This window comes from Petaurus breviceps, unplaced genomic scaffold (genome assembly GCF_028583685.1).
Source record: "Petaurus breviceps papuanus isolate PSGF00001 unplaced genomic scaffold, PetGlider_PUasm1.0 208, whole genome shotgun sequence".
Lineage (NCBI taxonomy): Eukaryota > Metazoa > Chordata > Mammalia > Diprotodontia > Petauridae > Petaurus > Petaurus breviceps.
The window spans coordinates 4,061,012-4,075,608 of NW_027185852.1; the positions used below are offsets into that span (position 1 = coordinate 4,061,012).

Sequence of the window (14,597 nt, forward strand, 5' to 3'; positions counted from 1 at the left end):
GAGTATACAGACAGAATTATCAAGACAGAGAAACAGATCAAGTAGAAAGTTTCCAAACTGTCCATTACATCCATACCAAATCAGCATCTGGGTTTTTCAACAACATCTGGGTTTTTTAAATCTGGGGGGCTCTCAACAATGGCTTCCCAGAGTTTCATCTGATTAAATCACAGAACACTTCTCAAAGAGAGCCCCCAAACAAAGCAACACATCAGGGCTTATGTGGCCTTCTCCTGGCTCAGAGAATGTAACAACCTTATTGACCCACTGGCCAATCAAAAAGTATCTACTGAAAAACAAGCCTCCCACCCCAGGTTCCAGGTGCACTTTAGCCTAGGGGCAGGGAAGATCTTAAAAATTTACATTCGCATTACAATTGGAAACTTTCAAAATTGACCATTTAGTGCTATTCGTGCTATCCCTTCATTATTACACAGCACAGCCACTCTCCTTTTCACAGACTCAAAGTATTTTTGAGATGGAAGAGACCCTGGAAAACTTCTAATCTAGCCCATCAGCATAAAAGACTTCCCCTTGTTATCTGCTAAGTAGACATTTACCCTCTGCTTGAAGACTCCCAAAGAAGGAGAAATCATGACTTCTTGTGGCAATAGTCCAGTACTTGTTCAAAGGTTTTCTTTATCTCCAAGTCTAATTATTGGCCCAACAACATTTTTTCACATACTTGAATATTTTTATCGTGTCCTCCACGAATGTTCCCTTTTCCAGGCAAAATAGAACAAATCCCTTCACTGTCTTCATAGGGCGTACCCAGAAGGCCTGTCACCTTTCCAGTCTCTCGCCTCTCAACTGTCCAGTTGGCCCATGTCATTCCTAAGTACATCTCTCAGAACTGACCACCATGTTCCAGATGTGAGCACAAAAGATATAGGCAGGCTAGTGGTGCAGTGGTTAGAGCACTTGATGTGACATTAAGAGTCTAAGCATGTGCATATATTTTTCTTCTGACACTTAGTACCTGTATAACTATGGGCCAGTCATTTACCTTTCTTTTCAGCCTTCATTTTTCCATTTGTGAAGGAGTGATAATAATAGCATCTGCTTCCCAGGGCTATTTTAAAGAATACACATAGTTGGACCATACATAGCTATGTAGGCAGGTAGATAAGAACATAAATAACTAATTTCATAGCTGCGCTTCAATGCTTTGGAAACTTTAAAGCATTATGTAAATATATCATCATTATTCTTATTATATTCAGTGAAAATTACCCTGGAATTATTCCTGAAAGCTGCACCTCTCTCAAAGCAAACCGATATCACATCAGTGGCTTTGACTGCCAAATGATACTGTTGACTCATATTAAGGTCACAGTTCCCTACGTCTCCCAGATTTTTGGGGGGAGAAACAGGCCAAAATTTCAATAAGAACACATTAACAAAAATATCTACACTCTGCCTCCTCCAACTATGACATCATAGGCCTACCTTTAAATTATGATACCTTGGGCTCTGTTCTAGTGTGATGCCCATGGTTGATCCCATGGATGTCATTTCTGCAAAATGGAGTGCATTGGAATGTCCTGGACTGAAGCACTCTGTTAAAATCCTGGGAAGATTAATTTTAGAAAAGCTGGATGCCAAAAATAGTCCTGGAGGTTACATATCCCACCTGCTCTAGGCCAGGTTGTCAGGGATACCTTCCTGTTGGTTTGCACAGTCTAGGGTTAAGCAGGAGATGTTTTCTATGCAAAGCAACCGTTCCTGAGCAAGCTAGCCCAAAGGTCCCTAATCTAAGAATATTAATTTCATTAAAATTGATAAAGCAAACAAGACATACATTTCAAATAACCTAATAAAGTCTGAAATCATTAAAGTGTTCTAATATATTATAATAACATTAATTTATTCAAATGTGAGACTAAAGATAGATATCCCTTGGGGCTAAGACAGTGATGCATGATAGTCTTCAGTCTGTTTCTAGGAATAATCTCAGGAATAAAATGTTATCATATTGTTTTAGAGCCTGAAGTCCCAAGTAACAGAGTAAACCACAGGTTGCTATAGCAGCACAGTCATATAATTCCCCTTCCTCTCTTGTTTCTAACTGTCCCTCCTCCTCCTCCTCTCTTTTTTCCAGCCTGCACATCTGTGAGGAGTCTAAATGAGTCTGATAACTTGCCTTTGGTGAATCGTGAAATTGTCAAGCTATGATCTCTTTCAGTCCATCTTCTACACTCTTGTTTTGAAAATAATTTCCTGCCTGTTCAATATTTAATAATCTTTTTTTTTCTTCTGGCATCCGAGAGGGATTTTATTAGGACTTTCTAAGAAACAAGCCACGTTATTGAACAAGTATGAAACAGTTAACCAAACCCCATATATGCATTGTTGGGAGGGATCTGTTGCTACTTCGGTATTCTGTGACCTTAGGAAGGGACTAGAAATTGATGCTGATGGGTAACAGGGAGTTTTCATCTCTTAACGTTGTCTCCTACCTCAGGGCAGCCAAGCAGCCTTTGCAGCTGCTTCCCTTTGAAATCGAAGGCTGCTGAGACAAAAGGCACAATTGTACTAAAAAGCCAAGCCAAGAAGAGGCAAATTGTTGGTAGATCTTTAGCCAGAGGCAGTTTGGGACAACTAATTTGATCACCATCTTTATTGTTATTATTGTCAATTATTATTTATTCCCATTTGGCTTTTTGGGTCCCCCTTCCTGGACTCCCCAGCTTTGACTGGACTATCATGGCCTGCACCACAAAGCCCCACTTGTCTGTCCAAACCTCTGGATAATTTATAAGATCCACTCAAACACTGAGGTTTGGCTTCTGATCTCTCTTACTGTGCAGACTCCTGGTGTCTAACCTGAATGGAACTCCCTCTCCTCTGCCCCCACGGAATCCCTGATGCTTCCTTTAAAGCACAGTCAGTCGATAACCAATTATTAAAAGCCTACTATGCGTCAGGAACTGTTAAGTACTGAGGATACAAAAAAAAAAAAAAGGCAAAAACAGTCCATGCTCTCAGGAAGCTTCTACGTTCAATTAGAGGAGAAGATATAGCTGATAAAGTTAGTCACTCAATATGCATTTATTAAGTACCTGCTGTGCACCAAGCACTGGGATAAGCACTGGAGTACAGAGAAAGACAAAAGATAGTCCCTGACCACAGGGAGCTCAGTCTAAAGGGGAGTCAGAATGTGAACAGCAAGCCAACTCTATCTATCATCTATGTGGATTTGTGTATGCATATGCATACATGCGTATACCTGTGTGTTTGTGTTTGATAAACTGAACATAATCAGTAGAGGAAGGGCATTCTATTAAGAGAGATTAGGAGAGGGGTTTTGCAGCATGTAAGATTTTAGCTGAGAATTAAAGGTAGACAGAAATAGACAGAAATTAAGAGGAAGGAATGTCCACAAGAATATGGAAAACAGTCTGAGAAGGGAAGGCATCAGCAGGTGAGAGAACCAGCATGAGGGTTACAATTGGGATTAGGGTTAGTGTGAGACTCAGAGCTCTGCTCTGTTACTTAAAATGTGATGCACAGACTGGAAAGCAGCGTGCTGGCTGTGAGCCGCCCAGAGCAGAAGACAGAACCTTGTATTCTGCGTGGCAACCCTAGCATCTGTGCTGTGCTAATGCTTCAGTGTAACCTATGAGTGTATCACATGTTCGGCTGCCATGTTGTAACTGTTTCATCTTCAGCTTGCAATCCACTGAAACGGCCTTTTTCACCAAGTGCCCCCGTCTTAATTTTATGAAGTATTTTTTTTTTTAATTTTGTTTTTATTCTTTTTCTGTTCAAGTATTCACGTATATTTCTATTCAGTGTCTTCTTAGATTTTGCCTAATGGTCTATTCTGTCGGTAACTCTCATATTCTATGTCTACAATACAAACAGTTAACTGTTTCTTTTAGCTTTGTTTTATTTGAAATAGAGCAAACTAGTGATTCGATTCCTTTATCCAAGTCACTGATAGAAATGACAGAACATATCCCTCGTCATTCCACTGCCAAGCTAGCATTGAGTTCTTCGTGATTACTAATTTAACTGGTTTGAAATTCACAGAAGTATGTTTTCTTCTAACCACATATCCCTTTATTTTCAAATAATATAAATATAGATATAAATATAAATGAAAAATATTATTTTCAAATAAATATAAACAAAATTAGTTTGAGAGATTTTATTAAATGCTTTACTAAACACCTAGGTCAACTATATGTACATTATTCTCTGGATCGAGCTGAGTCAAAAAAGCAAATAATTAAATTTGATCTGGCATGGCCTGTCCTTCAGGCGTTCACTTCAAGTCAATGAAATATATCACCTGTAAATAATAATAATAATGCTGTTTAATCATGTTTCAGTCCTGTCTGACTCTCAGTGACCCCCTTTGGGGTTTTCTTGGCAGAGGTAACAGAGCCGTTTGCCATTTCCTCCTCTAGTTCATTTTACAGAAGACGAAACTAAACAGGATTAAGTGACTTGCCCAAGGTCACACAGCTGGTAAGTGTCTGAGGCTGGACTTGAACTCAGGAAGAGAAGTCTTCCTGACTCCATGTCTGGCACTCTATTCTGCACTACCTCGCTGCCCCAATGATGATAATAGCTAACATTTATTTACCACTCACTATGTGCCAGGCACTGTGCTAAGCACGCTACAGTATTTTTGACCCCCACAATGGCCCTGGAAGGCTGGTGCTTATTATTATCCTCATTTTGTAGTTGAGGCAGACAGAGGTTAAATGACTTGCCCAGGGACACACTGCAAGTGAATGTCTTAGGGTTAGATTTGAACTCAGGCTTTCATGATTCCAGGCCCAGCACTCTGTGAATTATATGTGGCAGGGTCATAGATACACATGCAGAAATGAAACAGTCCTTTCCCTCAAGAAGCTTCCTGTCTACTAAGTCAGGGGAGGGCAATGTATGGACACAAATAAGAGAATCTTTATACAAGGCAGTTTCAAGAGGAATGGAGCAGCGATGACTGTAGTCATCACTAGAGGCTTGGGGAGAAGAGGGTGTGTGAGCCTTGAGCTCCAGGACTGAGGGACCCAGGAGGTCAAGGGAGGAGGAGAATCTGAGATATGAGAGAAACCCTTGGTAAAGGCACAAGGACGGGAGCTGCTTTGTGGGCTGTGGGAAACAGAAAGCACACCATTCTGATTGGTCTAGGGAGCATCTGAATAGACGTCCACGTGAAATGACTGTGGAAGAAGGTGAGAGAGTCAGAGACAGAGAGAGACAGAGAAAAAGAGAAAGAGAAACAGAGGGACAGAGACAGAGACACAGAGAGACACAGAGAGAGAGACAGAGGGACAGAGACAGAGAGAGACAGAGACAGAGACAGAGACAGAGACAGAGACAGAGAGAAAGAGACAGAGAGACAGAGACAGGGAGAGAGTGACAGAGAGGCAGAGACAGAGAGAGACAGACAGACAGAGACAGGGACAGAGACAGAGACAGACCACGAGACTGACAGAGAAGGATTCTCTAGTTTCTCTCAGAGCCAGTGGCCCTGATGGCTCTCAGGGATCAACCATTGTTTCAGATTCTGACAGTATCTACTACAATTTGGTCAGAATTGAGGTAAAACTTAGTTTGCACATTTCATTCTCTTCCTAAAAAAATTACTTGTCTTCCAGTCTCAAGCTCTCTGTCACATTCTCTACATTCCACAAATAACATGAACAGTGGGCCTGAAATTGCATCCACCAGCTATTTCAGTACACAGACTGTGTTTCTTTTGGCCAAAAGACTCAAAGCAATTAAGGCCGGCTAGGCGCTCTCTTCCTGCCTCCCTTTTTATCTGGGCCACGGTCTCCCATCAGCTACTTTGTTCTGTCTTTTCCAGACCAAAGATAATCCTCATTTGCAGGAAAAACAGAAGTACAATAAGAGTTGAATGGCTTTGTCTTCCCTCCATGACCCATTATGGTCTTCTCATGTCCTTCCCCTCCCCCACTTCCCATTTCCTTCTTTGACTTGTGTCTTTGCTGGGATTTCTTCAGTTGAGTCAGCTTGCCTTAGCTCCCTTTGTATCCTAACATTGCCCTGCAGAATTGGTGGTCGGTCGGATTACGCTGTGAGAATGAATGGAAGTTGACAGACTGGATGTGGGTGGTGCAGGAGCAGGGGGTGGGAGAGCCCTGGAACTCTGATCATTCTTTCCAGCTTCCTAATGAATCCCAGTGGAACAAAGTTATCAGCTCAAAGAGCCCTGGAGCCCTCAGCGACAGCACTAAGAGGTGCTCAGTTCTGTAAATACAAATTGGGGCCATGTATGCTGAACTAGGGCGCTGTTTTATAGTTCTCTAATGACAGAATTCAAGGAAATTCCTATTCATGTGACATTAGGTGACCTTTGAGTTTCTGTTCAGTTCTTCACTGTGGTAGGAAAGCTGTGGGTGGGAGCCATTAGGGAGGGGGGAGGGGAAGGAGAAAAGGCAGCTAGTGGGGGAACCAAGGCAGAGGACTAGCAGAATATAAACAGTAGCTGGACAAGAGGGGTGAGGCTGTCAAGGGCACATAACAGCATCATGCTCAACTATTTCATCGTGGGTCCCAAGTGGTAAACAAATGTGTGTTGATTGACTTAGTGAACAGAGGGGAATATCAAGGCAGAGAGAAAAGTGCTCAGTGGCCAAAGGAGTCAAGGAAACTTCATCATCGAGGGGAACTTCAGTGCAGCTTGGACCTAGACTGGAATGGAAGGACATTGCTGAGCTCAATAATCTGGGAAAGGCTTTTAGTTAATTATTTGGCCTAAGAAGATGACTAAAATCCTGCAAACAGTCACTTTCCATGGGGTCAGGCATGGGGTCAGGGGAGTGCTGAGAAGCAAGAAACTTAGAGGTAAAAGAAGTCCCCAAATTCCAATCAGAATGTTGGTACGAGGGTGCCTTCATCCCCAGTGCTCCTCAGGTGGGCTCCCTTAGCGAATTAAAGTGGAGAAGAGAACAGCTAAGAGGCAATCTATATCCTGAAAGCAGCCTTGGACACATTCTCTTGTAAGGGTTCTCCTAATGAGAAGGCATCAAAAGTTCCCCATTGAATGCCTGGTCATTGGCCCATTGATGAAGATGGCTTTCCAAAGGATGGCCCTCCTCTGATCCCTCTAAATCAAGATGCAAGTTTCCACACCCTCCTGGCTGCCTCATCCCACCAGCCCTGGGAGTCTGTGCCTCTGTGTAGGAGATTCAGATCACCAGGGAGAGAAGCAGTGCAAACTCCTTTCCTACCTGGGTTATCTCAGAGGAGGAAATTTGAACATGGCATGTATTGTGTCAGTAAGGATGTGTGTGACGCTGTATTAGCTAGAGACTGAGTGTGGGCTTGTGTGTACATATTTGGTAAATACATAGGTATGCACATACATACATACACACATGTGTATGTATGTTCACTCATGTTATGCTCCCCACTGGACTATAAGCCTCTGGAGGGCAGGGATTGCTTCATTTTTGTCTTGGCATCTCTAGCTCTTTGCATAGGACATGACGCCATTTTGTGGGTGTTCAATGAATGCTTGTAATTGACTGATTGGTTATTCATACCACAAATAAAAGAATGGAAGACAAAGCATTTATTTAAGGAATGATGATGTGCCAAGCTCTGTGCTAAGCACTGGAAATAGAAATAAAACTTTTAAAAATGTGAGGCAGCCCCTGCTCTCCATGAAATAACACTAATTAGGAGAGAGAACCTTGAAGAATTTCCGCTTTAGGGCAGAAGGAAAGGCCTCAAAACCCCAAGTGTGCAACATCAGTCCAATGGAAGCACCCACAGGAACACAAGGTGATTGAACTAAGTCTTATCTTAGTGGCTGGAGGTCTGCAGGATAAATCATGAGGCTCGAACCTGGGTTCCTTGGAGGCCAATTTGTCTGATGGCAGATTTCAGGGGATTCATGGATTTGGATGGGGAAAAATACATCTTTACTTACACTGAGCTCCAAATGAAATTTAGCATTGCCTTCAGTTATTTAAAAGTACTATTATGACAAGGGGTTTGTAAGATGCACCAGAGGGGCCCCCACTATACCCCAAAAGGCTAAAAGCCCTTGCCTCAGAAGGACTGCAGATGTCCCTCTATCACAAAGGAAGAATCATCGTTGTTTCCCATCTGGCACAGTGGAGGGAGGGATGATGTGGAAATCAGGAAAAGCCTGGGCTCTGGACCTGCCTCTGATGCAAAGGCTATGTGACCACGGGTGACCATAGTGGAGTCTGTTAGTCTGTTAATGCCCCCAAGCAACTTTCCAAGGCATTAAGTTAACTCTGGGTTCCAATCCTGGAGGCAGGGGCAGTGTCCACAATACGTCAGGGTTCCAATCCTGGGGGCAGGGGGAGTGTCCACACTACCTCAGGGTTCCAATCCTCTAGGCTGGCAGAGTGTCTACACTGGAACTTTCAACCCAAATGGAATCAGTGTTAGATGTCCCTGCTGCCCTATACCTCCCCTTAAGTAATTTGACAAAGGTTTTTTTTCCTTTAAAAATTATAAAAAGATATAAATGATGATAAAAAGGAATCAGTGTGCTCTAATAGAGAAGAGTTACACCATGCACCTCTTTTTTAAAGCTAATTTCTGAATCCCAGCTCTGTCACTTATTACCTGTGTGACCTTGGAACAGACACTTCTATCTTTAGGCCTCAATTGTCTCATTTGTAGAATAAGGGAATGACCTCTAAGATCCCTTTAAACACTAAATCTATAACCCTCTGACAAAGAATTCTGAGCCACTAAGGAAGCTGGGTGCCTGCAGTCTGGTGGGGTGTAAGAATGCCCTTTTCTTTCCTACCTTCCCTTGAGATTTCCCCCCAGAGTCTGGCGCACCTGGGAGAGACCTTGCTTAATTTCTTCTGCATTTTCTGGTTGCCAGTGAAGGATTGGCCTTGGTTTTGGAGTCTCAGTGTGGCTGGGGTGCAGTGGAGTGGAGGCTCACTCACTGTCCAGGGAGTGGCAGCCCTCCAGAGCAGGGATCTGTGACATAGGGACAGGCAGAACTGATTTGGGCTCTATCTATAAAGCTTCTAGTGAAAATGAAACTGTCATTTTTTATGCAGCAACATAAACTGATTAGTTGAAAAATAAAGTCATTAATGGGATGCAGAAAGATATCCAATAATCACTGTGGAAATAGAGGGCTAATGACAATAGATTTGTACTTGGTGGCAGAAGGGGAAAAGGTGTGTGGCTTCCTTTCCATGTTTCATGTCTGACTTTTTGGTAGCTAAGCGAGAGATCATTCAGATTACTGCTCAGGCTATGGCTGCTTCAATGTTTATTGAAGCCAAGGTTTTGTTAATAATATTAAAGTTTCGCTGGGGCCTGGATGAGCCCAGATTCTGCTTCTACATGACATGTAAGTAATTCCCAGCATAATCAGGCATGGGTACCTCTTTTAGTCTTCCACTTAAAAACAGTATATTTTCTCTTAAATTAGATGCAAACCACGTTACACAATGCAGTGGAGTTCAAACTGAATTCTCGGAGGAATGCCCTCTATTAGCATTTCTGGGACTTTAAAAATAAAACTATAATACAAAACCTTGGAAAATTTACAAAAGAGGAAATAAATGAACACCCACCTCAGGCTGTGAGCTCCCACAGCCCGGCTCTGGTGGGCACCTCTAACATGGGATATCACCCCCAGAGGAGCTTGGGTTGTGAGGAGGGAGACAACGCAGGCTCGGTCAGCAGTCTGCAGCTAGAAGGAACTTGACCAATCTTACGTCAAACTGTCTCATTTTATAGATGAACAGAGTGAGGCCCAAAGAGGTTAAGTCACATCCCTTGGGGCACACAGTGTCTGAGGGGGATATGAAAGGAGGTCTTCCTCACTCTAACCCAGTGCACTACCCACTGCATCACACAGAAGAAGCAAACACAGGTGTAAATGGGCACGTGGGAGGGAGTGCAAAATAAATACAGCATGACTGGGGTCGGGGCACTAATTCTGTGATTGTAAGAAGTCATGTTCCCAGTTTGTACCTGAGGAAATGGAATTTCAGTCCTGACGTTCAGTAGTGTCTGCTTCTCTCCTGACTCCATCTGGGGTTTTCTTGGCAGCGACAACTCCAGTGGTTTGCCATTTCTTTCTCTGGCTTCTTTTACAGAGGAGGAAACTGAGGCAAACAGGATTAAGAGAGTAGCCCAGGGTCACAAGGCTAGTAAGTATCTGAGACCAGATTTAAACTCAGGTCTTCCTGACTTCAGACCTGGCTCTCTATCCACTGCACCCCCTGGTTTCAGTTATTCCATGATTATAATTACTAAGTGCTGGAGTTGGACTGATCTCCGGTCTCCTGACTCCTACTTCAACTCTCTTCCCTTATCTTCTTCTAAAGAATCATCTCCTCCTCCTCTTTCCTCCCCTCCTCCTTTCCCCTCCCCCCTTCTCCTCCTCTCCCTCCCCCTTTTCTTCCTCCTCCCCCTCTTCTTCCTCTTCCCCCCTTCTTTTCATCTTCCTCTTCCTCCTCCTCCTCCACCTCATCATCATCATCATCATCCTATGAATCCCTGACTCAAGTATTTCATGAGCTCTACTAGTTTCTGTGAAGGAGACAAGAAAAGCAGACATCAGGGCCCCTGCTTTCATGGGATCACAGTCTAGGTAGAAGTAGAATTTTAACACACATGAAAAAGAAAATAATGCAAAACAGTATGAGGGGCTGATTCAAGAGTCTTGGCTTGGCATGTTATAGCAATATTGGGAGGAGAGAGATCAATGGACAGTGTACTTATGGGACAGGATTAAGGAAAGGGAAGGGCTTGAGTCAGGCCTCCAACAGAGTACAGGATTGAAGTTGAAGTACAGATGAGGAAAGAATATCCCCGGTCAGTAAACACAGTATGACTAAAGGTGAGGAAGCAAGAATGAAAAAGAATCAAGTCATAGAATAAAGTATTTAGAGCTGGAATGGACCTGAGAGGTCATTGACCCTGGCTTTGGTTTGAGATCTATCCTTACAAGCAAAATGAGCCCCCTTATCTTATGGACAAGAAAATGGAGCCTCCGAGAAGCTGATATGGCCAAAGTCACATGGGCAGCAAATAGTAAAGCCAAGATCCAAACCAGGTCAGATCAGAGAATCACTGAATTTCAGGGCTAGCAAAGATCCCCATGACCATCTAGTCCAAGTTATACTTGAGTAAGAATCCCTACTGAAAATAGTTGAAAAGTGGTCACTGAGCATGTGTCTGCTTCAAGACCTCCATGGAGAGGGAGCCTCTCTCATGTGAAGCAGCCCATTTAACCCAAGCTAGTTCTAGTTGCTGGACAACCCTGACTAATGTCCTTTGGGCATATTTAAGACTGACCCAGATTTTCCTACCACTCTCTGACCCATCCTACACCATATCTTCTCTACCTCAACCATCATCTCTGCCTCCTCCTGACCAGAAACTCAACCCCTCCTCTGGGTCTCCAGGTCTGCCAGGTATGTTTCTGCCTCTCTAGCCAGGGTCACTTGGTCTACACCTGTGTATGACCCCAACCCATCTATGGCTTCCTTTTATTTGCTCTCTTCCCCAATTAGATCATATGTTACTTGAGAGAAGGGACTGCCATATTTGCTTCCATTTGTAGTCAGTATTTAGCACAGTGACTGTTACTGTTCAGTCATTTCAGTCTGAAGACTCTTGGTGAACCCACTGGGGATTTTCTTGGCAAAGATACTGGAGTCGTTTGCCATTTCCTTCCCTAAGCATAGTGACTGCAGTATGATTAACACTTAATAAATACTAGCTCTTATCTCTCTCTAGCTCTCCACTAAATAGAGTAATATCATATGTGCTAAGGGCGATAAGAAGGGCTGCCTTCCTCTATGGGAGCTTTGTGCTGCTCTGTTAATTACTTTGGATTTCTCTTGTGTGGAGTTTGGTTCCTTTATATTGTTTCCATGTTGTCTCCCCCCTTAGAGTGCCATTCCTTGAGGGCAGCAACTGTCTTTTGCCTCTTTTGGCATTCCTAGTGCTTAGTATAGTGTCTGCAACATAGTAGGGACTTACTTTATAAATGTGGATCAATTGATTAATTGATGTAAGAGATGGATGAGTAGTTATGGTGCTGGTGCAGGGTCATAGATATGGAGCTCAGAGGGACTTCAGAAGGCCATTTAATTCAACCCTCTCATTTTACAACTGAAAAAACTGAGGCCCATGAAGTTATATAGTAAAAAGGGACTTGAGCCCAAGTCTTCTGACTAAAATCAGCTGAGGCCCTTGAATGCCATGCAAATTGGAATTTGGACATCATCCAGTGGGGGGCTGGGGGGGATGGAGCTATTGTGGGTTCTTGATAGAAGTAGTAGCACCATGACCGTAAGAGGTTTTATTGTTTTTTGGGTTTGTTTTGATTTGTTTTTTTGGTGGAGAGAGGAAGGGAGGAGGAAGTATGGCACATAGTAGGAACTTAATAAATATTTGTTTCCTTGTATTAAATGTCTAACAGGATTTATAGATAGAATAGACTTTGGAGATAATTAGGCATATCCCTTCATTTAACACCCATGGTGAATAAAGGGATGCTGTGTGAATTCCAGAGGCCACACAAGTAGGATGAGACAGGATTCAAACCCTGGGATCCAGAATTCCAAATCTTGGACTATCAACACCATAACATGTCATCTTAAATGAGAACAGCCCAGGGAGGTCATTTAGAATTGGCGTTAGAGGCAGGGGTCACCCTAGCCAACCCTCGAGTAACCTTACCTAGGAATTCTCTTTCTCTCTGCGACTTCCCAATGTGGAACCACAACCTTACTTTATTATCTCTATTGATATCAATGAGAAATATGCAATTTAGATGGCTTTTCAGCTTTCTTAAAAACAAAATAATACTCTAGTGAGACAAATCTGAGCAAAGTTTGTTTCAAAATGTTGGTTTAATGAACTTTAATATCTTCATGATTCTATTACACAGCTGTGCTTCTATCTACTCCCCCCATGTATATAGGTAACCAGGGGGCACATTGTATATAATGCTGAGCCTGGAGTCAGGAAGACCTGTAATGCTAATGGAACAGGAAGATCTTCCCCATCCATGAATAGACCTATGTGATCACATGTGTCTCCTTTTCCCTTGGAACAGGAGCTCTCTTTCCTGGCCTAAAGGTACACAGGTATTTCCATTCCAGATACCTTGCTGCTTTCATAGCCATGATACATCCTGATTCACATAGAGCCCATTGGGAGAGGAACTTGACTAAGGAGGAGCTTACTTGTAGGAAGCCTTTCACACGTTTGGTGCTCAGCTAATTAGGCACTGAGTTGTGTAGGTGGTGGTGCCTTCTGGCTCTAAGCCTATTAGGTGGAAGCCACACACACAGAAAGGTTGGCGTTTTGCTTTTAGCAGTCATTCACAAGAAGGACCTTTTGATTCGCTGGATGGGACTCTGAGTAGTCATGTGTTAAGAGCCCCCAACTACTCTCCTCTTGGGGTTCTTTCAGTCTGGTGGCACACAGAGGTGGTTCTGTCACTTTGTTCAGACAGTTGGAGCCCTGTCTCTTGGATTCTTTCTCGGATACTAACTTCTTTCTACTTATCTATAATTAAAGTAAGATTGTTGACCCCTTTAAAATTGTCTTTCCTTTAGAAAAGCAGATCAAAGAACATGTCCTGGCAGGGCATCCAGGGTGTGCTAGGGTGCTTGCTACTATAGACAGTTACTAGCTATGTAACCTCTGTTTGCCTTGGTTTCCTCCACCTGTAAAATTGAAATAATAATAGCACCTTCCCCCACCCCCAGGGTGTTGTAAGGATCGAGTAAGACAATATTTGCAAAACTCATCATAATGCCTGGCACACAGTAGGTGACATATCAATGCTCATTCCTTTCTTTTCTTCCCTTCCCTTCTCACTGGTAACTCTAGTGAAAACTCAATAATAATGCCATTGTGCCTTCCATTTTGGTCAAGTCTTGGCTGTGGCCATGTTGGAGCTTCCCAGTAAACTCTTCAAGGATAGGGCCCATTTTTCTCTCCTCTGTTTTATTTTTTTAATCAAAAGGACAATGCTGTGTAGGCAGCAGACATTTAAACAGATGTTTGTGAAATTGAATTCCATTGAAATGGTTTAAATTGATCGACTATTATTATGTTATCACAGCAATATCATCCTAGAAAAGCTCAAACTGTATAGAAAACATAGATTGCTCTAGAATTTGCTTTTGTCTTCCAGGCTCTTCAATGGTCAACAAGGAATCATCATTCAGAACTTCAGTACAAGATCCATCCTCACCGTCACCAACGTTACACAGGAGCACTTTGGGAACTATACATGCGTGGCTGCCAATAAGCTGGGCACAACCAATGCCAGCTTGCCTCTTAACCGTAAGTACCGTAAATGTGCCATCTGGGGATTTTCAGAGGGTTCCGTTTACCGTAAGTACCGTAAATGTGCCATCTGGGGATTTTCAGAGGCTTCAGTTTATTTTAGGGACAAAGCATGAAGACTCAATGCTGGTCCTTTATGAGCCTCCTGCTCTGGGTACATGATTTGGGGGGCCTTCCTTGCCCAAGAAGGAACTGAGCTCTGAGTAATGTATGATTCCTGTAGAACTGAGATGCCAATAGTTAAGAAAATGTTTGGCTGCTTAGGAAGGAAAAAGAATGTCAAT

At 43.0% G+C, this 14,597-nt stretch overlaps 1 protein-coding gene across 1 annotated transcript in view; it reads left to right on the plus strand.

Annotated features, from left to right (window-relative positions):
* Positions 1 to 14,597, plus strand: part of LOC138165236 (neuronal growth regulator 1) — a 1,124,289-nt gene that overhangs the window by 898,571 nt on the left and 211,121 nt on the right. Inside the window, exon 6 of the mRNA XM_069093354.1 lies at positions 14,159 to 14,310. Within this exon, the coding sequence (XP_068949455.1) occupies positions 14,159 to 14,310 (152 nt within the window). The remainder of the gene's footprint in view (positions 1 to 14,158; positions 14,311 to 14,597) is intronic.